Genomic DNA, 26,971 nt, shown 5'->3' on the forward strand with positions numbered 1-26,971 from the left:
GTTTGTCCGTCTTTGCGCCGTTCGCGCTAACGCGATCCGTTCCCACGAGGCACCGTTCAGCAAGCGTACCTTTGCGACTTCAGTGCTGGTCAGCAAGGCACCGAATCCCCGCTGCAGCCACACATGGAAGTGCAGTAGTCCCATGCTTCTGGCTGCCGCTCTAGGGCTCACCAGTACTGCGGGAGGTGCCCGGGTGAGGTGGATACTCCTCGGGTCTAAGCACCTGGCAACAAGAGATATTGGAAATCAAAAACAAAGAAAGAAGACTTCATTGAGTCTTCGGGCTTCGAACTATTCCGCATGCGAGACTAGCAGGACCTGACGGGAGGAAGGGGAATTTCCCTATTGCAGTATACACACTTGCGTCACGGTCCTCCACTACGGTCCGAATCTTCGACAGCCCGAAACTTCGCAATACACAGCGCTCATCGGCTGAAAACTGCGCCTCGAGTAGTCCGGGTCTGCCATGGATGAATTATCGAAGTGGGCCGGTCTTGCAAGCTGAGACCTGGGACCTCATAAAGATCCGCGCAAATTATGAGACGTCGAGACTGAGCGGCAAATTTTAGTGGCAAGCGCCTCGGGCTATTACATGTACTCCGCATTACTGCAAGCGCATGAGTGAAAACCGTAGTCCTTTTCTGAAAGGCGAGGTTGTAGCGTAAAATGAGGGACTGCTTAACTGCGTTATTTCGAAGAGGGCGTATCGACTGCATTATCGTAATTTCGGCGTAACGACGCCACAGTGTGGCCCGGTGACCTTACTATAGCGTGTTTCCTAACTAAGACAGGCCAAGCTTTAAAAATTATAGGGATACGAGATATGGCAACGCGGTCAATGGTGATCCTGTAAGTCGGCTTGTACACTCTGGTGAATTCTACTATGATTGATCAGCTGAATAGACAAAAGAATTCCTTAATTTATTATTGCATAAAATCGTAGGGTATATTACCAACTGTACCGCGCATTTGGAAACATTATATGCAAGAGTTTCCAAGTCACTCCATTTCACCATTTCCTGTAAATTTTCAATTTGGTAGGCTTCCATAATCTCCCTTGTCGCGTTACTAACGCGCACTAGTAACAACCTATTTAAATTATTTTCGGATAAAGTTATATTACCTCAAAGTGGAAGCCCGTTTTAAAGATGAGGTCAGGCGCCTGCATATTCTGGATCCCCGATGCGTAAGATCACCTCTGCCACAGAGGGCTTAGTCAGGAAGTGTAAAAATGGATCAAATGCAAGCAGTGCCACTGCTAGAACAAAGAAAGTTGCTGTCGTATCATACGTTCATTGCATTTCACATAATCTCAGAAGAATAGCGGTGAAATCGGGGGTGAACGTGGTTTGCTGTGGCCCTGACCGTCTACAGAAGCTATGCAAACAGGTTAATACAGAGAATAACAATTGGCTAGCATGTTCTACTCAACATCGCAAACAATTTGTAACCTGCACTCACAACGTTGTCTATGCCATTCCAATTTCGTGCGGAAGAGCGTATGTAGGTCAAACTGGCAGATCCACCAGTGAGAGATGAAAAGAGCATCGATATAACGTCCCTAGGGCAATCTCGGGTCGTTTGGGTATTCATTGCCGAGATAGTTCCTGCAAGCCTATGTTTAAAACTACTTCCATTCTATATAGGGCTCAAAGCAGGATGACAAGGGAGATTGTGGAAGCCTACGAAATAGCAAAATTACAGGAAAGGTGCGTGAGCAAGCCATCAGTGTCGCTATCTTAAAAGGTGATACAATTGCTTGGTTTTTCTTCGTAACCATTGCAGAGTATGCTGCCACCTTGCCTTGCACACGTGTAAGGTACATCAATATGCACCGCTGAACGTTTTTTTTCCGTCACCTTTGTTTCCGTTCGTACGGCATTTATATATTTCGATGTGTGCTAAAATAAATCTATAGTTGAAAGTGAAACACTCTCTGTGTATCTGTTTCATTCAACATCCTCGTTCAGTCGCGCTGGCTATAGTTTTCGCGTGTCTGTATTTCTAATTTTTTTCTTACTTTAAGCACATCAACGGTCGTCTGTAATAACCCTAAGAAAGAAAAGATGCGTTACCTAATGCCAGCTCATATAATAATTGCCAATGAACAGATCCTAATTTGAGCTCTTTGAAATCACGTGTAGGGTATGACAACTGCTGTGGAGAAAAGACCAAAGGCCAGAAAAGTAGACGGCCAAATAACAAACACAGTGTTAGAGTCAATGAATGTAATCGTTGTATTAATGACAGGAAAATGTAAGAAAAACTCGTAAAATAATCTCTTCCTCAAGACTATTCATTGCAGAAGCGATTTCGCTCGCGAAATGCGTGATTGATTTTTTTTTCGTCGTCCTCGCTCTTTCTTGCCGAATATTTATATAATTATTCTTACACCTCTAACAGGTGTCGGCTGAAGATTTCCGCACCGACATTGAAAGCTGCCACAGAGTAGGATTTCCATGCCGTACACTGAGTGTGTCAACAAATGAGACAAGGATATTGTATTTCACGTCCTTAAACTTTTTTGGGGCACTTTTGTTCCCAGCATGCAAACATCAAACACAACTCCGAAGGCATCGATTCGTCGGTAGGACATCGAAACCACCGCAGCACTTGTGTGTGTCGGCTTTTTCTGTCCCCTTCGGTGTGCTTTTGCTCACGTATTACACAAAGGACTTGCGCAATAACTTAGCGTAAGAGAAAATTTCAGCAGACTGTAATGCTATGCATGTTATTAAAATCAGTCTAGTCAGTGGCAAAGAGCAGTTGCGAATGCAATGATTTTTCAGCTTGGCCCCAGCTGCTACAGCAAAGAATAACTAGGTACGGTAAGAGAGACAAGACCACCCTTTATTATCCGATGCATTTGTGCTTCTTTTCTGTCTTTGATCATCCCGTACATGCATGTTTATAGAAGGAAGGTCAAACTAAGACATCGATGTCAGCCACGCGTACCCTGTGGGACGTCGTTTTCTGGCACCAACAAGGCACCGTGGTGGTGGTGGACATTGACGAATTGTTGTAGGGCACGAGTGGCGACCCCTCCGCGGGCTTCTGACCCGTCCTCTGGAGTAATGATGGGGAGGTGAACATCCTTCGCTTCGCCGCAGGCTGTCAGGAGAGAAAAGGTTTAGCAAACTTGTTTTGAACCCTCCTACACTTAGGTGTTTTGCTTCCCCAAAATCAACGCGATGTCAAAGGTCATAGCTACCTTATCGTAATACTAGCATTCCTTGCTCAGCGCCACATAATCGTGCGCGTCCGTTACAGTATACCAGCACCCAGGAAGTGATATGTACATAAATAGACGCAGCTACACTGTGTGCGTGTGGGGAGCTCAGAGCTTCGCGCACATTAGAATGCAGGGATAGTTCTAGGGAAGTTGTAGGCATGTATATATATATATATATATATATATATATATATATATATATATATATATATATATATATATATATATATATATATATATATATATATATATATATATATATATATATATATATATATTGTGTGTGTGTGTGTGTGTGTGTGTGTGTGTGCGTGTGTGTGTAAGCGACAATAGAAATGCACTTAACCACCTATGTACACTGCTCTTCTGCAGCGCTCACTACACGTGGCCTTGCCACAGCACTATCAACACAAATCGGTCGCTACGCAGGTTTTTTCATGCAAGCCGAATTGCAGTTACGTCGCACCCTGCTTCGGCTGCTACAGCTGCCTGCCGCTTCAATGCAACTGCAGCTTATGCAACTGCAATCTTCACCTAGAAAGGCACGCGGCGAACGCTATGCGCGTAGGCGAGCTTTCCGGTTCTTTTTGCCTTTCTCCCCTCACAGCCAGCGCCACTGCTGCCACGGAGGCGAGCGCCATCTGGTGCTGTTGCAAGGAACCCAGCTGTACAAGAGATGCGCGCATGCCGCTGGGTTGAGCGCATGGACAGGACCGATACATTGGGGTGTAACGGTATACAGCTTCCATGTAAAAATAATCTAAATTTCATTATTTAGGAGATATCTTTGTAACCAATGGCAACGATGGTATATAGCAATGTACATATACTGATATATATGCGTAATGTATACACAATATGCCCATGATTATTGCTTTACCCGGTGGTTTTCATAAACGTCCGTGTTCATTTATTCTGTAGTTTTTTTTTCTGGCAGTTGTTCAATCCAGCTTTGAAATTAATATTGCCATTTTTCACTGCTGTCGCTGTGACCGTCTCATACTGTCAAATACCTATCTATATCACTAATAAAACCACTTGTACTGCGTAAGGTTACGAGTTGGAACGTTTGTGCAACCATAGTTCTTCGTTTCCAGCTGTAAAGACGCGCGCTCAATTTCACGATTTTTGCTGTGTTAGGCGCCTAACGATTTTACCATGCGAAGCGTCCGACGCGCAGAATATGGACCATTTTATTCAACATTAAGACGTGTTCAATAAGAAGACAACATGGCTGGCCTTGCAGTAACAGGCCTAAGTGCCACAGTACGACTACAAACAGGCAGCAGATTTCGTGGACGAACGCGTCGTTTATTTCTTTCTTCCTAGTCAGCTCGGATAAGGGCAACGAAGCTGCCACGGTTTCGTGGAATACACGCTTCACTTTCCGGTTATTTCCAATTTCCTTCAAGGGGCCGCGCACAAAATTTTTTTCTCGGTTAATAGGCGCAGTCGCTTCCTGCACACAGCGGCCCATAGGTACAATACAGCTCGTGCAGCGTAAGAATGCTCGCGAAGTTCGGTAATTTGTGTCAGACGATACGCAAATCATCACGGCAGCCCAACAATCAAGAGATTTGCACGAAGTAAGATTTCTACCGCTCGAAGTATATGAGCCATTTATGTACACCAGAACAGCAATTCACAGCTAACATAACATAGCTTTGCTGTTCACTAGAAATGAGAAATATGTTCAGTATGAAAACTAGAACAGTACACACGGGGCAGACAGATTTCACAAACGCTGGAACATAAATGAGGTTGACAAGATTACACCGGTTGTGCGGATTCTTCCCTCACTACATTTAACGCATGCTAGCTGGCAATCATGGTTGGATAGAAATACTTCGTGGGTAAGTGTAAGGGCTTTCAAAAGCTAACAAGATTATTCTAGTCGGTTTGAAGTGAGGCTTCTTGATCGGTCTGTAAGTCAGGTTAATGCGTATAATTCAGTTTCCCCGACACAGGAGTACATCTAGTGCTTGCGGTGTCTGTACTTCTCGTGCCACGTTGAATTCTTCTGTATTTTGTATTCACAAATGTGCATTCACCACATTTCTCCTATTAAGGAGAACCATGTTGCATTGGACAACGCCGACTTGATTGTCCTGATAGCTTGGAGACGGTGATTACAAGTTATCGGTGTCCAAAGGCTGGCAATTGAGATAACATTCTGGACCAATAGTTCGTGCGCCAATTAGTATGAGCCTATGTCGTGACGGCCAATTGGCAATTCTTCCATTGTTCTTGGAGCGGCAAGACATTCGGCTTGTAATAAGAGGATGCTTCACTTGAGAACAGCGCGATTAGTGCCGAAGGCAGTGATGCAAACGATGAAACAGTGAAGAGCGCGACACGTGACACATTGGGATCGTGATCGCGGTGCTAGTGAACCAAAATATAGCCACACTGACACTGTTGCAGTTAACAGATTCACATGTTTCAATAAACTCATCTACATTGGCTTACCAGAACATTTCCATGGCTTACAATTTCAGCTCTAGGTTGCATTTATCTTTTCGCTTCCTTCAGCGTCTCTGGCTGCATTTCGCATTGACGTAGTTCGTCTAAAAGGGGGCGCAAACATATATTCGCCCCCGCTGTAAAAGCCACTACACATTGCCATTTCGTACCGCAAGAGCAACGCCATTTCTTCATAAACGAGATAAAAAGTCTTCCTTCTGCCTACCGATTTTGTGGTGAATCGTTTGGTTCCGAGAACACGTACGCCGCAATTAAATTTAGCAAGTATCGAATAACCGACATATTGGTGCGACATGGAAACACACCAAATAATAGCATGCTTGGCTTAACCTTTGTTTCGTTGTCGTCGCCTCTATAGAATTCAGCGCTAAACACTAGCGCGAAGAATACAAAGGCAAAGTTAACATGAAAGCACAATGCCTCCTCTTTCTCTCTGTTCGTGTGTGCGTGAGCGCGCGTTTGTATGTGTCTGTCCTTACGCCGTTCTCGCGAACACGATCCGCTGCCACGAGGCACCGTTGTGCAAGTGTACCTTTTGGGACTTCAGATGAAGTAAGCAAGGCACCGAAATCCTTGTGCAACCACACGTAGATGCTCAGGAGCCCGGTGCCTTTGGCTGATACTCCTTGGCTCGACGCAGTCTGCAACGAAGGATAGTGGGGAGAAAAAAAAAGGCCCTTTATTTAAAATTGGGGCTTTTCAATATTCCTTTTGCGACAGCAGCAGGGCCCGACAGCAGAGACCGCCAACCTTTGAAGAGCAATTTTCCCATTTAACTGCACACCGCATAGCCGTCGTCAACTACAGTGATGGAATCTTGGAATGCCCGACACCCTGCAATACACAGCGCTCATCGGCTAAAAGCAGTGCCTCTCGTAGGTCGGGTCGGCTGTGGATACGCTCTGAAATGTACTTGCACTACTGCAAGTGCGCGAACGAGAATCCTAATCTTTTACCAAACATCATGGTTGAAGCGAAAAATGAGGGCCAGCTCAACGGCATGATATTGAAGAAGGCATAACGGGGTGAGGTGAAAGGAATGATTTTTACAGTTCTCCGCTCCTTTCGTGATAAACAGCTAAGTTTGGTTACCCATACTTCAAATGATCCACCCTACTGGAACTACAACATGCAGGGAAGGAAAATACGCCTCCATTCCACCCCGTTGGAACTGGATGTGCATTCAAGGTGTTCGCTACGTTACACAACAGAACCAACGTTAAACGAGCAGCACCACCATACCCGTCGTAAGACCACAAACTCCGGGCGTCACGTTTCCCCCCTAATTTATTCGTGCTGACGCAGTTCTTCGTCAGCTCTACATATACGTGGCCTACCCATAGCACAGCCGCAAAGGCACTGCAATCTGTTGCTGGGTTACTTCTTGAAAAAAACCACACGTCGCCAACTGCAAGTGCTCTCTGTTCAGCAGTCATCCCATACGCCCCCTTTTCCTGCTGCTGTCGGAGGTCTGCCGGATGGGTCGCTGGGGTAGGTGACGCTACCGTTTTTGAATAAGCATGGGCTGGCGAAAAGATCCCAACTAGCGGCTAACAGCTCCACTGTAAAACGGTGTACGTAAGCGAAGAACTTCTTCAGACATCTTTGGATCATATGCAGACCAAGGACCAGCCGTCTTCATAAATAGTTTTGATTCTCAGCCTTACAGCTTCTTTTTAGCGCCTATTTATTCTAATGGAAAACACGAAGCACGTGAAAATTTCTTCCCTAGAAGTCCGTGTTATATGAAAATAATTGGGTAAAGCAAGTATGCCAGATAGATAAGATGGTAATCGTCATTCAGCTGTGAGCTGCGAGTGCCTTCGATGCGAGCAGTGAGGTAACGCCAGAGTCACGTGGCTTCAGGCGTCAATTCAATCTTTGCCATTTTCTTATTTCCGTCTACTCCACTGCTCCTAAATCGAATAGTGATGCGGGGATGTCTAACTCGGGCATTTGCACACGTCGCGCTGCGGAAAGTCACAGGGAGAATGCTCGCTGTTAGTAACACGGAATAACGCGTGTTCGTGAGCTGTTTGTTGCCTAGCTTCGAATGCAAACGATGCTAAGAAGGAGACTAGGCAGGAGGACAAGACTTTGGTGCTCCGTCATGAGTACTTCTTAGTCGCGTACTTAGCATCATTGGCTTTATATTATTCACACGAACTTGTACCTACTTAGTAATTTCGTTTCAAGAAGTTCAGTGGTGCTCGTTAAAAGCCTAATGTCACAAACAGTACGCCATTCTCGTCGAATATCAACTGCACTATCGTAATTAGTCCATAACCACATCGCCCTAAGGCACTGTGACCTTACTATACAGTGTTTCCTAACTAAGGCGGGTGAAGTTGTTCAAAAGAAGTGGCTATGAGAAATGAAAATGTGGTCAACAAGTGTCTTTCTGAGTCGCCTTGCAAACGCTGGTGGATTCTACTGCTATGAATGATCACGTGTCTAACAAAATTCCTACTCCCATATTTAAAATGACATTAAATGATATGCTCCAATATCTAACGGTGCATCGCATTCGAAAACATCATATTGGAGAGATTCCAACTTACTGCATTTCCCCCTACCTTATATTTTTTTCCGGGTTTCAATGTTTTCCCACTGAACGCGAGAAAGAAGGCGAAATAGATGATTTCGTATGTTTTACAGGCGATATAGAGCGGCGCTGTAAAGAGACGTTAAAAAACATTAACACTACCTAATGGCTAACTTGTCAGCACCCCCCCTACCCACTACACTACAGGGGTGGGGTCACATGGCGACACGGCGATGTCTTCCCCCGTCACCTAACAGCTGGAGCGCTAGCAGTTGCTAATTTTTACCCGGTCTGCTGTGTCGTGGCCTGGCAGCCAACGGGTATTTAGGTGCGGTTTTGCTGCTACAGACGCCGGTATTTTCGATCAGTGGACCATTTGCTGCTATAAAAACACCCGGTATAGTGCCAAATTTCCAATATGTAAATGGGAGAGGTCTTTCATTGAAAGAATACAGGAACTCCTTGCCTTCTTCCATTTCTTTATCCCTCCGTTAACACGGTTATGCATATGGGCATGTGCAAGAGTTAACTAGCATCTTATGTAGCTGCTCGTATTACAAGATCTTATGCTATCACCTTGAATTTCACTGTCGTACTTTTGAAGTTTCTAAGTTTCTGACAGGCATCATACCATGTTCATAGACGAGAAATCATTAGCACCGATGTCTTAACATGCACAGACACCTAATTTGGCGTTTGAGTTCCCCCACATCTATCCACATAGAGTGACTGAGGTTACGCATTACATAGTATGCAAATCAGCACGACTCTACACGATGCTTATAGGCGACCTCGTTTGTGACCCGTCATCCCGAACAAAAAAGTCCTGCTCCGTCACAAGAAACAAAGACTCACAGATCCAGCATTGTGTCTTTTCCTTTCAGCGCTGTTTTATTCTCGACCATATCGTAACATTCTTTTACCCGCAGAATCAAAGCTTCGCGTAAGTGATAATCCCAACGCCAGATGAGCGTAATTTTTCTATACTACTTTCGATTCCAATCAAAACACAGAAAATCGCAAGAAAACCAAATCCGTTTCCTCGTTCTGTGCTTCGCAGCTCCATATCAAGTGGATCAGTCTGGTGGGCATACGGCAAATCAGAGGAAAGTTTCACAATTGATAAATATACCAGTATGCAACGATAGACAAACTTCTAACCCTAGAGAGATGCAATATCAATATTGCTCTTCTACAATAAGACTGTCATGGAACCACACCATCGTCATCATTTTAATCAAGCCGTTATTGCTCCCGGGCATGCTAGAAGGATGAGTAAGATTCTTGACAGTGGTGTAAGCTAATAAACAGTGCCTTTTTTCTTTTTTTACACTCTCACGCATTTTCATAACACGTGGTACCGACGAGGCAATTCGCAATGCGCTGCGCCGTCTGGTTTCAAAGAATATGAAGAAAATAAAAAACCAGAACTAATGCCATTCAAACTACGAATAAACGTATTATAAGTTTAGGGGACCCCTGAAGGATCAAATTTCGAGACTTTTCTTCGCTTTTATTGAAAAACTAATACGGCTCAAATATTGCAGTTCCAATTTTAATGAAAAGAGGTTCGTAGTACATTTTTCCAGGAGCATAGTTCTGCCCGACAAGGGTAAGGGAACACCAATAACAAGTAACTGTCTAATTGCAGACACATTGGTGCGACATAACGGTGCGACATGTTAGCAGACGTAAGAATAGTCAGTTAGGCTCTACTTTTTTTGTCGTCGCTATAGCATTCCGCGCAAAAAATACAAAGGCAGCGAAAAAGCAACGCATAAGGTTTCGCATTTCCCTATTATCATGCGTTAGCGTGTGCCTGTCTGCGCCGTTCGTGCAGACATGATCGTTTGCCACGAGGCACCGTTCAGCAAGTGTACCTTTGGGGCCTCCGTGCTGGCCAGCAAGGCATCCAGTCCCTCTGCAACCACACATGGAAGTGCAGTAGTTCTCTCCTTGTGGACGCGGCCCGAGGGCTCACCAATACAGCAAGAGGTGCTCGGGTAAAATGGATACTCCTTGGCTTGGCGCATCCTGGCAATGAAAGATAATGGAAGACAAATTGAAAGAAAAGAGGCTTCACAGGAATTCGGGCTTGAACTAATATGTTTGCGACAGCATATTGTCCAGACTCAAGAGACCGCCAAGCTTTCAAAAGCAATTTCCCCATAGGAGTGCACGCCACCTCACCGTCATCCATTACAGTGGGAATACTGGACTGTTCCTAATCCTGCAATACCCAGCGCTCCATTGCAAGAAAGCGACGCCTCTCCTAATCCGGGTCCCTGATGGATGGATTATTGAAGACACCTAGCCTCGCCATCTGGCACCTCACAAATACGTGCACAGATATCCAAGACTCTGAGTGTTTTCATGAAGGTAAAGATCCGCGCAAATTACCAAGCGTCCACACTACGTGATTAAGTTGTAGTGACAAGCGCCTCAGGCTCCTAAATGTACGCGCATTGCTGCAAGTGCGTGAGTGAGAACCCTAGTCCTTTTCTGAACGCCGAGGTTGAAGCGCAAAATGAGGCGAAGCGCAACTGCATGATATTGAAGATGGCGTAACTGTGAGAACTGAAACAGCAAAGCTATTTTCCGGTTCTCCGCTCCTGTCGCAATAAAGATCTAAGAGCTGTTTCATATTTCACACTCAGCGCTCTACTGGAACGACAAGATGCAGGGGAAAATATCTGCCTCCATTACATCCTGCGAAAGCGGATGTACAGCGAAGCTGTTGCCGACGTTAGACAAGCCCCACCACCTCCGGCGACGTGAGACAACAACACTGCTGGCACTTCTTTTCCCTCTGCCATGATTGGTGCTCACGCGTTTGCAGGTCGCGTAAATATATATGATGTATACGTGCGCGCGTTCCTTCTACGCGTGAAGTACGCCACATGGCCCGGTGACATCACTAAAACTGTGTCCTACGTGATCATTTTCTGCCACGTATTTTTACGAACAGTTCTAACGTAAGAAGTATCTAAGGTGAAGCTGTCTATGGCTGCGATCCCAGGACTTCTTCATGACGTAAGGCCGACAGAAAACTATCATCTATGGCTGAAATACCCAAATCCAATGCTCCATACCCCCGTAAGGCAGAGGCTACAAGTACTCAGCAAAGCGAAGCGAACAGTGCATATGTTCTTTGGTATCACGCGTACGACATTCACAACAGCATACCTTTCCAGAAAGAAGAATTTCAATACAAGCGCTTGAACCACATAATTGATGATAAGGCACTCCTTGAAGTGAAGCACGTAGCGCTCCCCGCACACATTCCCCTGTAAGCATTACTATTGCGGAGGCTGCCTCGGCGACGGCAGCTTGACTGTAGCCTACGCAAAAGGGAGTGACGTTAACGACAATATTGTACGCAAGGGAAGAACCCGCCTAGCCAGTTAGCTGCGCTGTGACGGAACTCCTGAAGAGGAGCCTTCATACGAGGCGCGGCGAATTTCTCTCCTCCCTGGTCCACTCTTTGTAGCTGAACGAAGTAGCGGCGCTGGCCAATTCGCAGGCCATCTAAACCTCTTAGGCTAATAATCAGCTAAAGTTCCTTTGTATGGCGCAACGTGAATAATTTCATCCTACGTTATAATGTGCACTGGTTCTAGTTGTTTACAGCTTCGCCGTCAAGCCACCTTCACATCGTGGACTGTAGACCAATTTTTAACATGAAAGTGTTGTAATGTATGCAGAACCAAGGACATGACCCGTGGACGTACGTCACACAATCATTATAATATAAACTGCTGGGGTGGCGATTATTTGCCGTATCTTGCCGACCTCACGGTTGGGGCAACCCGTATAGAAAGGATAGAAAAGTTTGCTTTATTAAATTAACTGTCCTGTCGATGATGAATATCCATCCGTCAGTACAGTCAATGCGTGCCAACTGACAATAATTGTTGACTTGTGTTCCTTACTTATTGTTTGTAAATGGTTTCATAAGCTAGCGAGATGATTTTTGACACCTAGTTAAGATTCATGCAAAGGTAAGGTTACTCAATCGGTTTGTCAGTCTGGCTAACCCGTTCAATTCAGATTATTTGCAATCAGGTTATCTAGGTTGTCTCCTCTCTAGCTATGCGTCAAAAATTGCAACAGTTTACCTAACCCAATAGTCGATCTAGCGTATGTCGGGCCTATTCCTCATGTCGCGTTGGATTTTTCTCTATTTTATCTTCATGAAAACCCTGCTGCATCGGAGAACGCTCATTGATTGTGTTATCAGCCAGATGGGTCGTGATCAGTGGCCAAACGCTGGCAAATGAAATAAAATTCTGGCACAAATGAACTTGCGCCCATTATTTCGGGCCTATGTGGTTACGGAGAATGGGCAATTCTTCCGTGGCTCTTTGAGATGCCAGAGTTTAGGATTCTTGTAAGTGTATATGCTCGAAATGAGATGCGCGGGATAAGTGTCGAAGACTTTGATGTAGACAATGAAAGAGTGAAGAGCGCGTGACATACCGTTATCTTGCTGGCGGTCCTTGCGAGCGAAAAATAGTGACACTGACATTGTTGCAATTCAAAGAGGCAATGGTTTCTTGCAATCTCTTTTTTATAGGCTAGCGTGCTGTCCACGTTCCTGGGAACCTGTCCATAGCTTAGAAATTCAGCACTGCGTTGGGTGTTCTCTTTTCCTTTCTTGAGCATCTCCTGCAGCACTATTTATTGACTTAATATCTCTATCGGAGGGTGCCAGCAGATTTTCGTTCCAGTTATAAACGCTTAAACCCATTGGAATTTCATGTCGTACGGACAACCCCATTTGGTTCCGAATATATACAGCGAAAAAATTTAACAACTATGATATGGCCGACACATTGGTCCGACATAGAAACCCACGTAACAATTCCTCGTGTCGCGTTGAATTTTTCTCTACTATGCACTGATAATTTTATATTCCCGATGTTTTTTTTTCGTCGTCTATCTAGGATTCATCGCTAAACATATAGCGCGAAGAATACACGTACACGGTTAATCCGATAGCACACCACTTCGTGTTTTCCTGCTGTTAGTTCGTGCGCGGATGCGTTTGCACTCCGAGGCTTTGCTACGAGTCACCGATCAGTAAGTGCACCTTTGGGATGTCAGTGTTGGTCAGCAAGGCACCGAAGCCCCTGTGCAGCCACACGTGAAAGTGCAAGAGTCCCGTGCTTCTGGCTGGTGCTCGAGGGCTCAGCAGGGGGTTTTCGGGTGAGATTGGATACTCCTTGACTCTGCGCATCTGGCAACAGAAGATAGTGGCAAAATAAAAAGAAAGACACTTTACTGGGTCTTTCGGCTTTGAAGTCTTCTGTACGCGACAAGAGCAGGAGCTGACAGCAGTGACCACCAACATTTGAAGAGCGATTGCAAAGCACACCACGTCGCTATCGTCCACTACATTCGGAATCTTCGATTGCGCGAAACCCAGCGATACGCAGCGCTCATGGGCTGAAAACAATGGCCTCGTGTAGTGCGGGACTGTCATAGATGGATTACCAAAGAGACCCACTCGTGCTAGCTGGTACATCCTAAATACATGCGAAGACATCCTTCAATCTCGGAGTTCAGCCAGCTCGAAGCAAATGCCCTCATCATTCATCTAGTTATGTAGACAGGTTCCTGTATGTTTTGTTACGTCGCAGCTCAAAGATCAGTGCAAATCACCAAGAGTCGCAACTGTGCGATACGTTGCAGTGGCAAGCGCCTCAGGCTCCTCGATGTACGAGCATTACTGCAAGCCTATGAGTGAGAACCGTTTGAACGGCGAGGTTGAAGCGTAAAATGAGGACCTCCGTCATAAGTAATCTCTAGTACAGATATCGGCATTAGTTCTTTCTAACGGTATTTCTTTTTAATGATAACACGGGCTTTAGCTACTTAACTACTTCCTTCAAAGTATTTCACCAGTGCTGGCTAACCACCCAATGTCACAGATAATAAGTCATTTTCCTCGAATATCGACTGCATTCGCGCAATTACTGCGCAAACACATAGTATGGGCCTGTGACCTTACTATACCGTGTTTCCTAAGGCAGGGAAAAGCTGTTAAGGAACGGCATACGAGATACGACAGTGCGACCAATTCTGTTTTTATCAGTTGCCTTGCACACGCTGCTGAATTCTGCTATGATTGATCAGCTGACCATTAAAAAAATTGCTTAAATTTATAACTTGGATAAAGTCATAGGCTCCATTATCAAACCGTACATCGCATTAGAAAGCATCACATTGAACAGTTTCTAACTCACTGCATGTTCTTCCGTGTGTGCGTGTGTGTGTTTTACATGTTCCAAAACTTTCCCGTTGAAAGGGAGAAAGAAGTCAAAATTACCGACATCGCGTGTCTTGCGCAAGTCAGAGCGGCGCTCTCAAAAGAGGATTCCAAAACATCAAGACTAGCTACTGGCTGTCTTGGGGAGCGCGAAAAAGTCAAATCAACGGCGCAGCGGTAGGCGAGCGCTTGCGCAAAAAAGGAACGCGTGGCTAACACGTGATTTCGAGATCATGCGTGAGGTGGCGTCGCGGCAGTGCCCTTTCCCCATCACGCAACACTTGGCGAGCAGAGTGGACCTTTCGTCGACTCTGCTCTGTCGACGCGCGTATTTGACGTGGCGTCGCAGCCAATGGGTATTTTAGGTTCCGTTTCCGCTGCTTTCGAGTTCCATGAAAATGCGGTAATTGTCAAAGAAATTGAATGCGTGTCCACGTTATTGGCTCTACAATTCCATATCAAGTGTTTCGGAATAAAGATACCTGCATACGACGACATACGACATTCTTGGTCCTAGAGGAATCTAATATCAATATTTTTTTCTTCTGCAACAATATTCTCGCGCAGCGACATCATATTTATCATCATCAAAACTTTCTCATTGAATGAAAAGCAGGAGCTCTTGCCCTATCAGTTGAGCTTATCAGAGGTCTGCTGGTAGTTCTGGTCAGGCGAAGGTCTCTGGGTCTGTGAACTGCACACATGAACTTCAGAGAGGCTCAATAGAAAGCCAAATATATAGATAAATAACGGTATATAAATAATCTCCAACCATAAATCACCACTTAGCGGAGGACCATAATAAGCTGCTGCAGGACAAGTGTACGGGGAACTACTGTGCTAAAAAAATCCGGTGGGTCTTTACTTACGACGGCTGTTCGTGTTGATGCCTGAACAGTGAAGTGACACACCGTATTGCACAGATGTCAATCATAGAACATTAAAATTCGTGAAATCACGCGGTAGCGACCTACAGTAAAAGCGGACAGCGGGGATGGGGGTGCTAAATATTTAATGTTTTTTCTACCAAACATGCCCTGACGCCTTTTTGCCAGATTCGTACAATCTTTACTGAGGATCAATAATTAATCTTAGGCATCGGGACATAAGGAGAAACAGCAAATGTGGAATAGCTGAGATTGAGAAACTTCTACGGCGAATCCCATATTTCTCATTTCGACTTTTAAAGAATATTTCACCTACTTTAGGAATTGTATCAGCCAGCTCGAAGCAAGTGCCCTGATCATTCATCTAGGTTATGTAGACACGTTCCATCATGTTTGCGTTACAACTATTTCGTCAATCTCGTTAACAAAATCATTTCAGTTGAATCGCAACTATGATTTCGTAACTGCCTCGTGCGTGGCAATGTTTCATTGCTTTCACCACTACACACAACCCAATTGCGATTTCTACGCTTGCGGTGTCCTGCGCCGATGTGTGGACATGGAATTACACAACATATTTCACGAATTTTATTAATTTTTAATAATGTTACTGCAATTAATATTTTGTGGCAGGCGAATTCTTAGAGAACGGTATACAATTTCCCGTTTCAGTGTCTGTAAATTTTTCTTACTGCACACGCATCACACGTCATCTATGGTTACCCTGATAATCGTGTCGTTATCACGATCACTGCTATGGCTAATCGCTGGTTAAACGCACGGCCAATGACGTAAGAGAAATTGTTCAATACCAGATCATAGGATAATGGCCAATGGTGAGGTCCTAATTTTAGTTCCTTGAAAGCGTGCAGCACATGACAAATGCTGTTCACAAAGAACTGAATACAAGAAAGGACACAGGTAAACAAGAAAGAGAGACTCAGAGACAAAGAATGTGATTCTTGCGTTAGTGATACCAACATGCCTTGAATTTCACTGCCGTATGAAATTGAACGGCCTTGTTAAATTCTCTAAATTTCTGACAGGCATCAAACCGCGTTCGTAGTCGAGACATCATTAGGACCGATGCCTCAACGTGCGCAGACAGCTGATTTGGCGCTTGAGTTCACCCACATCTAGTGAACGGTCTTTCCACGTAAATAGCAACTGAGGTTAGTCATTACATATGATGCAGATCAGCACGACTGTACAGAATGCACGACCGTCTTTGTGAACTGTCATCATGAAGACTAAGGCTCCGCCACAAGAAGGAAAGTAGCACAGATGCCGCCATTTTGTGTTTTCCCTTTAGCGCTATTTTATTCTCGACGATGCCGTAACATTTATTTACCCGCTGAATGAAAGCTTCGCATGAGTGATAATCCCAACGCCGGATGAGCGTAATCGTTCTATATACTGCTTTCGATTCCCATCAAAACACCGCCAATGCCAAGAAAATCAAATCCGTGTCCCCGTCCTCAGCTACACAGCTACTTAACCATTCGGTCATTCGCATGGACATACGACAGATCAAAGGGAAGTGTTCCACAGTTCCTAAAGGTTTTGTGTATTTTTATACGGCGATATACGAAACTTTTGTCCCAAGAGAAATCTAATATCAATTCTGCTCTTCTACACAAAGAATCTCACGGAACCACATCACTATCATAATTTTAATCACGCCGTTATTGCTACCGGGCATGCTACACGCAGGATTAAGATTCATGACACCGGTGTAATCAAATAAACGGTGACTGTTTTATGTTTTGCACTTTGCCGTATTTCCACGACACGTGGTACCGACGAGGTAATTCGCCAAGTGTTATGCAGCTTGGTTTCAAAGAATATAAGCAAAATAATAAATGAGAACTAATATTATTCAAACTACCAATAAACGTATTAAAACACCAGAAAACAGCTGAGGGATCACATATCTGCATTTTCATTGAGTTTTATTGAAAAATAATACGGTTTCAATTTACTACTTCCAGTTTAAACCAAAAGAAGGTTCACAGTATTTTTTCCACGAGTTTTGCCCGATATGCGTAAGGCCAAACTGATAGCCAGCGAGCGTCGAATTGTCGACATACAGGGGCAACATGGAAACACACGTAGGAATAGTCAGACTCCACTTTTTTTTGTTTTGTAATTGACATAGCATTCCGCGCAATACATTAGCACGAAGATTGCGGAGGCAGTGTTAACAGGAACACACTATGCTTCGCGTTTCCCTCTGATCGTGTGTGCGTATGTGTGCGTGTGTCTTGCCTGCGATGTCAGTCCAAACACGATGTGTTGCAACGAGGCACCGTTCAGCAAGCGTACCTTTGGGACCTGAGTGTTGGTCAGCAAGGCACCCAATCCTCCTGTAGCCAAGCATACAAGCGCAGTGGTCCCCTCCTTGTGGGTGCTGCCCGATGGCTCACCGGTACTGCGGGTGGCACTGCCCGCGTAAATGGATACTCCTTGGGTCGCCGCAGCCTGCCAAGAAATAATAACGGGAAACAAAAAGAAAGAAGAGAGACTTAGTGGGTCTTCGGGCTCCCAACCATTCTGTTTGCGACAGCAGATGGCTCTGACAGCGCATACCACCAATGTTTGAAGAACAATTCCCCACAGCAATGCACTCCGCGTTGCAGTCGCCCACCACAGTGGGAATCTTCAACTGCCCGAAACCCTGCAATTCACAGCGCTCATTGCCTATATAACAGTGCCTCTGGTAGTACGGGTCACATGGGTGGATTATCAAAGAGGCCTAGTCTTGCAATCTGGGACCTGACAAGGCTGCGTGCTGATTACCAGACGTCGAGACTGCTCGGTAAGTTATAATGGCAATAACCTCAGGTTACTAAATGTACGTGCATTACTGCAAGTAGACGAGTGAAAATCCTAATCTTTAATGGCTAGGAGGAAGCGTAAAATCAGGAGCGGCACTACTGCATCAGGTCAGGTCAGCTTATTTCAATAAAGGCCTCTCTATCAGGGCTGTTGCATAAGGGGTGGGGTACATCACGCAACGACAATTCAAGGTGACAGTAAACGGGACATTTCAAATGCGGTAGATACCCTGTATCAACAAATACACACTCCCAACAAATTGTGAATTAGAAGAAAAAAACTAATTTAAATTTCGGCAAAACAGAACAAACATCGCCAATGGACATATTACGGGCAAATTTGTAACTAGCGGGACATTTCTAAAAAGGCAGATACCTTGCATACAAACGACAATGCCCGTTAGACGAATAATTTGTGCTAGAAAGGATAATTAATATGGCAAAATAGAAGCTACATAAGCGATAAGGATATTGTGATTACTTTAGATACAAACTGGGGGGGGGGGGGGAAGGGAATTCCAATATGTTCAAGTTAGAGAAAAAAATGAAGTAGGGAAGGTATTTGTGTGCGTGCGTTGTTTGAAAACGTGGAGCGGATGACCAATGCGTTGCGATATTCTTGCGGGTGGAATGATGTATGAAACTCGATTAGGTGAACTGTAGAAAAGCTTACAAAGGGACAACTCTGGCTATCTTACGGCGGTGTGAGTGCGACCGTAACTCAGATTTCTCTTTTAGGGATGATATGGTTACATCATACGAGTAGGATGAACAAATTTATTTTGCTGCACGATTTGGGAAGGTCTCAAATGGGCCAACAAGATCTTTTTGATATAGGTTCCAGATTGGCGACGCACATTTGACTTCAGGCCTGGTAATCGATTTGTACGCCATAAGTCTGACATCCATAGATGATAGTGAAAAAAAATTAATTATGGGGCTTTACGTGCCAAAACCACTTTCTGATTATGAGGCACGCCGTGGTGGAGGACTCCGGAAATTTAGACCACCTGGGGATCTTTAACGCGCACCTAAATTGAAGTACACGGGTGTTTTTGCATGTCGCCCCATCGGAATGCGGCCGCCGTGGCCGGGATTCGATCCCGCGACCTCGTGCTCAGCCGCCCAATACCATAGCCACTGAGCAATGCGGGGAATGAAATTCGCCTCCATTACACCTTCTGAAAGTGGATATAGAGCAAAGCGATTGCCGATGTTAGACAAGCACCACCTCCACCATAAGTGACGTTAGAATACAAAATACCACTGGCGCTTCTTTTCCCTCTACAATTATTCGTTCCCACGCTGCAGGCAGGTCGCGTTCACAAATATGACGAATACGTGCGCGTGCTTCTTTTACGCGTGCAGTTTCTCACATGGCCACCTGACGTCACTAAGAATAATTCCTACGTGATCTTTTTCTGCCAGGTATTTTCACGAACCGTTCTAGCGTAAGAAGGACGTAAATTGAAGCTGTCTGTGGCATAACGCCTACAGAAAACTATCAGCTATGACTGAAATACCGAAATCAATGAATCATACCTGTCGATGGCGTAACGCCTACAGAAAATTTTCATCTATTACTGAAATACCGAAATACCCCCGTGTAAGGCGGATGCTACGAGTACTCAGCAAAGGGAAGCGAACAGTGCATACATTATTTGTAATCACGCGTACGACATGCACAACAGCATACGTTTCAATAAGGAACAACTCGAATACAAGCACTGGAACCACATAATTTATGATAAGGCGCTCCTTTGTCGACATGCAATGCGAAGCACGTGAAGTTCTCCGTAAACGTTCCCCAGTAAATATTACTATTGCGGTAGCTGCCTCGGCGACGGCAGCTTGACTGCAGCCTAATCAAAAGAGAGTGACGTAACTACAATATTGTACGTAAGAGAAGAACCCGCCTAGGAAGTTATCTGCGCTGTGACGGGACTCCTGAACAGCGTGAATACGAGGTGCTGCGAATTTCTCTCCTCTCTGGTCCACTCCTTGCAGGCGGCACGAAGTAGCGGCACAAGCCAAGTTGCAAGCCTTCGAAACCTCTTGGGGTAATAATCAGGTAAAGTGCATGTGAATGTCGCCACGTGAATAATTTCAACCTACGTCGCAATGTGTACTCGTTCAAATTGTCGTTTACAGCTTCGCCGTCCTTCGCATCGTGGATTGGAGGCCATTTTGTAACAAAGAAGTGCTTTAATCAGGCTCTACCAAAACCATCCGCCGCGCGCCTAGGGCTCACAATCATGATAACATAAGCTACTGTGGTGGCGATACTCTGCCGTATTGGGACTTCCTAATGGTTAGGGAAGCCTGCAGAGAAAGGTTAGAAAGGTTTGTTTATTAAAGGAACTATGCTCTCCTTGATAAACACCCTTCCGTCAGAACAGTCAACGCATGTCAACTGACAATATTTAAATTAAATTATCGGGTTTTACATGCCAAAACCACTTTCTGATTATGAGGCACACTGTAGTGGAGGACTCCGGAAATTTCGACCACCTAGGGATCTTTAACGTGCACCTAAATCTAAGTACACGGGTGTTTTCGCATTTCGCCCCCATCGAAATGCGGCCGCCATGGCCGCGATTCGATCCCGCGACCTTGTGCTCAGCAGCCCAACACCTTAGCCACTGAGCAACCACGGCGGGTTGACAATAATTGTCGACTTGAGTTTCTAACTTCGAATATGCAGGTAGTTTCATAAGCTAGCGAAATGATTGTTGATAGCTACTTAAGATTCATACACAGGTAAGGTTACCCGACTAGTTTGTCAGTCTTGCTAACACGTTTAGTTCAGATTATTTGCAATCAGGTTATCCAGGTTGTCTCCTTTCTTGCTATGCATCAAACATTGCAACAGTTTCCCAATAGTCGATGTAGCGTATGTGGGACCTATTCCTCATGACGCGTTCAATAACTTTATATTCTCCACGTTTTATGCTTAAAAAATGATGGCTGCATCGGAGAACGCGCACTTGATTGTGTTATTAGCCGGATGGTCGCGATCGGTGTCCAGACGCTGGCAAATAAAATAACATTTCGGTACAATTGAACTGGCGCCAAATAATAGGCGCATACGTGGTGACGGTCAATAGGCAACTCTTCCGTGCTTCTTTGGGCCGCTAGAGTTTCCGCTTGCTGTAACAGCATACGATGCAAATGAGAACCGCGCGATGAGTGCCGAAGACATCGACCGCAACGATGAAATAGTCAAGAGGGCGTGACATACCGGTGTAATGATGGCGGTCCTAACGAGCGAAAAAGAGTGACGCTGACTTTCTTGCAATTCAAAGAGCCACTGGTTTCTGGCAACTCTTCTTCACTGGCCAGCGCCCTCTGCACGTTCCTGTGAAGTTGTCTATAGGTTACAAATTCAGCTGTGGGTTGGGTTTTTTCTTTTCGCTTTCTTCAGCATTTCCTCCAGCATTATTTATTGATGTGGTTACTGTATCGGAGGGTGTCAGCATATTTTCGTTCCAGCTATAAACGCTTCCACCCATGGGAATTTCATGCCGTACGAACAACCCCATATGTTCTGAATATGTATACCGAAAAAAATTTAACCACTATGAAAAGGCCGACATCTCGGCGAGACATGGAAACACAAGTAACAATAGTGTGTTAGGCTCGACCTTTCTTTTTTTTTCGTTGTCTCTCTAGAATTCAACGCTAAACAATTGCGCGAAGAATAAACGTACACGCCTAATCGGACAGCACAGCACTTCGTGTTTCCCGGTTGTTCGTTCGTGCGTGCATGCGTGCATAATCCGAAGCTTTGATACGAGTCACCGATCAGCAAGCGTACCTCTGGGATCTCAGTGTTGGTCAGCAAGGCACCGAAGCCCCTGTGCAACCACACAAAGAAGTGCAGGAATCCTATGCTTTTGGCTGCTGCTCGAGGGCTCACCATACAGCAGGTGGTTTCCGGGTGAGATGGATACTCCTTGACTCTGCGCATCTGGCAACAAAAGATAGTGGCGAAATAAAAAAGGACACTTTATTGGGTCTTTCGGCTTTGAAGCATCCTGCATGCGACAGCAGCAGGACGTGACAGCAGAGACCGCCCACCTTTGAAGACCAAATTCCCAATGTCAAAGCGCACCGCGTCCCCGTCGTCCACTATAGTGGGAATATTCGAGTGCCCGAAAGTTTGCAAATACACAGCGCTCATCGGCTGAAAACAGTGCCTCGTGTAGCGTGGGTCCGTCATAGATGGATTACCGAAGAGACCCACTCGTGCTAGCTGGCACATCCTAAATACATGCGAAGACATCATCCACTCTCGGAGATTGAGTGAAGCTCAAAGATCCGTGCTAATCACCAAGAGTCGCAACTTTGCGATTAGTAGCAGTGGCAAGCGCCTCAGGCTCCTCGATGTACGAGCATTACTGCAAGTCTACGAGTGAGAACCGTAGTCGTTTTCTCAAAGGCGAGGTTGAAGCGTAAAACGAGGAGCTCCGTCATGAGTACTCTCTCTAGTACTTATATCGGGGTTAGTTCTTTCTAATAGTATTGCTTCATAATGATAACACGAACTTTACCTACTTAACTATTTTCTTCTAAGTATTTCACCGGTGCTCGCTAGCCGGCTGATGTCACAAATAATATGTCATTTTCCTCGAATATGGACTGCATTATCGCAATAACTGCGTAAACACAACATAATATGGTCCTGTGACCTTACTATACCGTGTTTCCTAAGGCAGGGAAAGCTGTTAAGGAACGGGATACGAAATACGACAATGCGGCCAAATGTGTATTGGCCAGTTGCCTTGCAAACGCTTCGGAACTCTGCTATCATTGCTTAGCTGACCAGTAATGAAAATTGCTTAAATTTATTACTTGCATAAGATCGCCGCCTCGGTTATCAAACCGTACTTCACATTAGAAAACATCACATTGAACAGTTCCCAACTCACTGCGCATCCTTCCGCAGGTGTGTGTGTGCGTGAGTGTGTGTGTGTGTGTGGGTGTGTGTGAGTGAGTGAGTGAGTGAGTGAGTGAGTGAGTGAGTGAGTGAGTGAGTGAGTGAGTGAGTGAGTGAGTGAGTGAGTGAGTGAGTGAGTGAGTGCGTGTGTGTGTGCGTGTGCGTGTGCGTGTGCGTGTGTGTGTGCGTGTGCGTGTGCGTGTGCGTGTGTGCGTGTGCGTGTGTGTGTTTTTACGTGTTCCAAAGCTGTCCGTCCAAAGTGAGAAAGAAGCCAAAATTGCAGAGTTCGTGTCTACAGCGCGAGTCAGAGCGGCGCTCTCAAAAGAGGATTCCAAACATCAAGACTAGCTTGTGGCTGGCTTGGGGACCGCGAAAAAGTGAGAAATCGACGGCGTAGCGGTAGGCGAGTGCTTGCGCAAAAAAGGAAAGCGCGGTTAACATGTGATTTCGAGATCGAGCGTGACGTGGCGTCGCGGCGTTGCGCTCTCTCCACCACGCAACACGTAGCGTGCAGAGCGGACCTTTCGCCCACTCTGCTCTGTCGAGGGGCGTATGTGACGTGGCGTCGCAGCCAATGGGCATTTTAGGTTCCGTTTCCGCTGCTTTCGAGTCCCATGAAAATGCGGCAATTGCCAAGGAAATTGAATGCGTGTCCATGTTATCGGCTTTACAGCTCCATATCAAGTGGGTCACTCGGGTGGACATAATACAAATCACAGGGAGGTGTTTCAGAATAAAGGAACCTGCATACGACGACATACGACATTTTTGGTCCCAGAGATATCTAATATCAATGCTTTATCTTCGACAATATTCTCGCGCAACGACATCCTCAAAACTTTGTCATTGAATGAAAACCAGCAGCTGTCGCCCTATCAGTTGAGCTATCAGAGCTCTGGTGGTAGTTCTCGTCAGGCGAAGATCCCTGGTTCATGAACTGCACACGTGAACTGCACAGAGAGGCTCGATAGAAAGCCAAATATATATATAAATAACGGTATATAAATAATCTCCAGCCATAAATCACCACTTAGCGGAGGACCATAATAAGCTGCTGCAGCAAAATTGTACGGGAAAGTACTATGCTAAAAGAAGCCGTTGGGTATTTACTTACGACGGCTGTTCATGTGTATGTCTGAACAGTGAAGTGACACACCGTAATGCATAGATGTCAATCACAGAACATTAAAATTCGTGAAATTACGCAGTAGCGACCTGTAGTGATAGCGGGCAGCCGGGATGGGGGTGTTAAATATTTAATGATTTTGTACCAAACAGGCCCTGACACCTTTTTGCGAGATTGGTACAAACTTTACTGACGATCAATAATTAACCTTAGGCATCGGGACATACGGAGAAGCAGCAAATGTGGAATAGCAGAGATTGGGAAAGCAAACTTCTTTTTTTAAACGTATACTTCTTCGGCGAATGCCATATTTCTCTTTTCGCCTTTTTTAAGGAGATTTCACCTACTTTAGGAACTATCAGCCAGCTCGAAACAAATGCCCTCATCATTCATCTTGGTTATGTAGACACGTTCCTTGATTTTTGTGTTACAACAAATTCGTCAATCTCGTGAACAAAATCATTTCAGTCAAAGCGTAACTATGATTTCGTAACTGCCTCGTGCGTGGCAATGTGTCATTGCTTTCACCACTAAACACAACCCAATTGCGATTTCTACGCTTGATCTGTCCTGCAATGATGTGTGGATTTGGAATTACTCTGAAGATCTTTCACGAATATTATTAATTTTTTATAATTTTACTGATAATACTTTGTGGCAGGCGAATTCTAAAAGAACGGTATATAATTTGCCGTATCAGTGTTTGTAAATTTTTCTTACTGTACGCGCATAACCCGTCATCAGTGGTTACCCTAATAATCGTGTCGTTATCACGATCACCGCTAGGGCTGATCGGTGTTCAAACGCCGGCCAATGACGTAAGAGAAAGTTTTTAATACCAGTTCATAGGATAATGGCCAATGGTCAGATCCTAATTTGAGTATCTTGAAAGCGTGCAGCATATGACAAACGCTGTTCACAAAGGACCGAATACCAAAAAGGACACAGCGAAGCAACAAAGACAAAGTTAGAAACAATGAAGGCAAGTGATAGCAACGTGCCTTGAATTTCAATTCGGTATGAAATTGAACAGCCTTGTTAATTTCTCTAAATTTCTGACAGGCATCACACCGCGCTAGTAGTCGAGACATCATTAGGATCGATGCCTCAACGTGCGCAGGCAGCTGATTTGGCGTTTGAGTTCACCCACATCTAGTGAACGGTCTTTCCACAAACAGTAACTGAGGTTACGCATTACATACGATGCAGATCAGCACGACTGTACACAAGGCACGACCGTCTTTGTGAACTGTCATCATGAAGAGTTATGCGCAATTGTTTTATACTGCTTTCGATTCCCGACAAAACAGAGTCAATGCCAAGAAAATAAAATCCGTGCCCTCGTACTTGCCTACCGTGCTCCATATCCAGTGGGTCATTCGGGTGGACATACGACAAATCAGAGGGAAATGCTTCGAGATTGATAAAGGTTTCGTCTATCGTCATACGACGATAGGCAAAAATTTTGGCCCCAGAGAAATCTAATATCAGCACTGCTCTTCTATAATAAGACTGTCACGGAACCACGCCATCTTCATCGTTTTATTCACGCCGTTATTGCTCCCTGGCATGCTACACGGAGGAGTACGATTCATGACGGTGATGTAAGAAAATAAACGGCTCCTTTTCGTTTTTTCCACTCTGCCGCATTTCCACGGCAAGTGGTACCGACCAGACCATTCGCCACGCGCTGTGCTGTTTACTTTCAAAAAATATGCTGAAAATAATAAACGGGAACAACCAATAATTGTATTAAACCTTTAAGGGTCAGCTGAGGGATCATGTTTCCAGACTTTTATTTGCTTTCACTGAATAATAATACGGTTCAAATATACCAGTCCCGATTTAAACCGAAAAGAGGTCCTGCAGTATATTTTTCCACGAGCATTCTTTTGCCCGATATGCATAAGGCCAAGCTAATGCCCAGCAAGTACCGAATTGTCGACATGCTGATGAAACATAGAAACACGCGTAGGAATCGTCAGTTAGGCTCCACTTTTCATTGTTGTTGTAATCGCCATAGCATACCGTGCAATACATTTGAGCGAAGATTAGAGAGGCAGGGTTAACAGGAACGCAAAATGCTTCGCGTTTCCCTCTGATCGTGTGTGGGTGTGTCTTATCCACGACGTTAGTCTAAACACGATGTGTTGCCACGAGGCATCGTTTCAGCAAGCGTACCTTTGGGACCTCAGTGTTGGTCAGCAAGGCACCCAATCCTTCTGCAGCCAAGCATATAAGCGCAGTAGCCCCCTCCTTCTGGGTGCTGCCCGAGGGCTCACCGCTACAGCGCGTGATGCCCGGGTAAAATTGATACTCCTTGAGTCGACGCATTCTGGCAACAAAATATAATGGCAAACAAAAAGAAGAGAAACAAATTGGGTCTACGGTCTCCGAACTATTCTGTTTGCGACAGCAGATGGCCCTGACAGCGTAAACCGGCAATCTGTGAAGAGCACTTTGTCCACAGTAATGGACACCGCTTTTCAGTCCACCACAGTGGGAATCTTCGACTGCCCGAAATCGCACAATTCACAGCGCTCATTGCCAGAAAACAGTGCCTCTCGTAGTCCGGGTCACATGGATGGATTATGAAAGAGGCCTAGTCTTGGCATCTGAGACCAAAGATGCGCGATAATTACCAAACGTC

General features: G+C 45.2%; 1 protein-coding gene across 1 annotated transcript in view; it reads right to left on the minus strand.

The window, feature by feature from the left end:
* Nucleotides 1-26,971, minus strand: part of LOC142590127 (uncharacterized) — a 76,156-nt gene that overhangs the window by 38,439 nt on the left and 10,746 nt on the right. The window contains exons 6-11 of the mRNA XM_075701996.1: nt 26,503-26,656; nt 22,074-22,226; nt 17,745-17,900; nt 13,354-13,500; nt 10,142-10,295; nt 3,022-3,111 (exon numbers count right to left, since the gene is read on the minus strand). Of these exons, the coding sequence (XP_075558111.1) occupies nt 10,239-10,295; nt 13,354-13,500; nt 17,745-17,900; nt 22,074-22,226; nt 26,503-26,655 (666 nt within the window). The 5' untranslated portion in view covers nt 26,656 and the 3' untranslated portion in view covers nt 3,022-3,111; nt 10,142-10,238. Of the gene's footprint in view, nt 3,112-10,141; nt 10,296-13,353; nt 13,501-17,744; nt 17,901-22,073; nt 22,227-26,502; nt 26,657-26,971 lie in introns of the transcript that reaches the window.

Source organism: Dermacentor variabilis, chromosome 8 (assembly GCF_050947875.1).
Source record: "Dermacentor variabilis isolate Ectoservices chromosome 8, ASM5094787v1, whole genome shotgun sequence".
In the NCBI taxonomy this organism is placed as follows: domain Eukaryota; kingdom Metazoa; phylum Arthropoda; class Arachnida; order Ixodida; family Ixodidae; genus Dermacentor; species Dermacentor variabilis.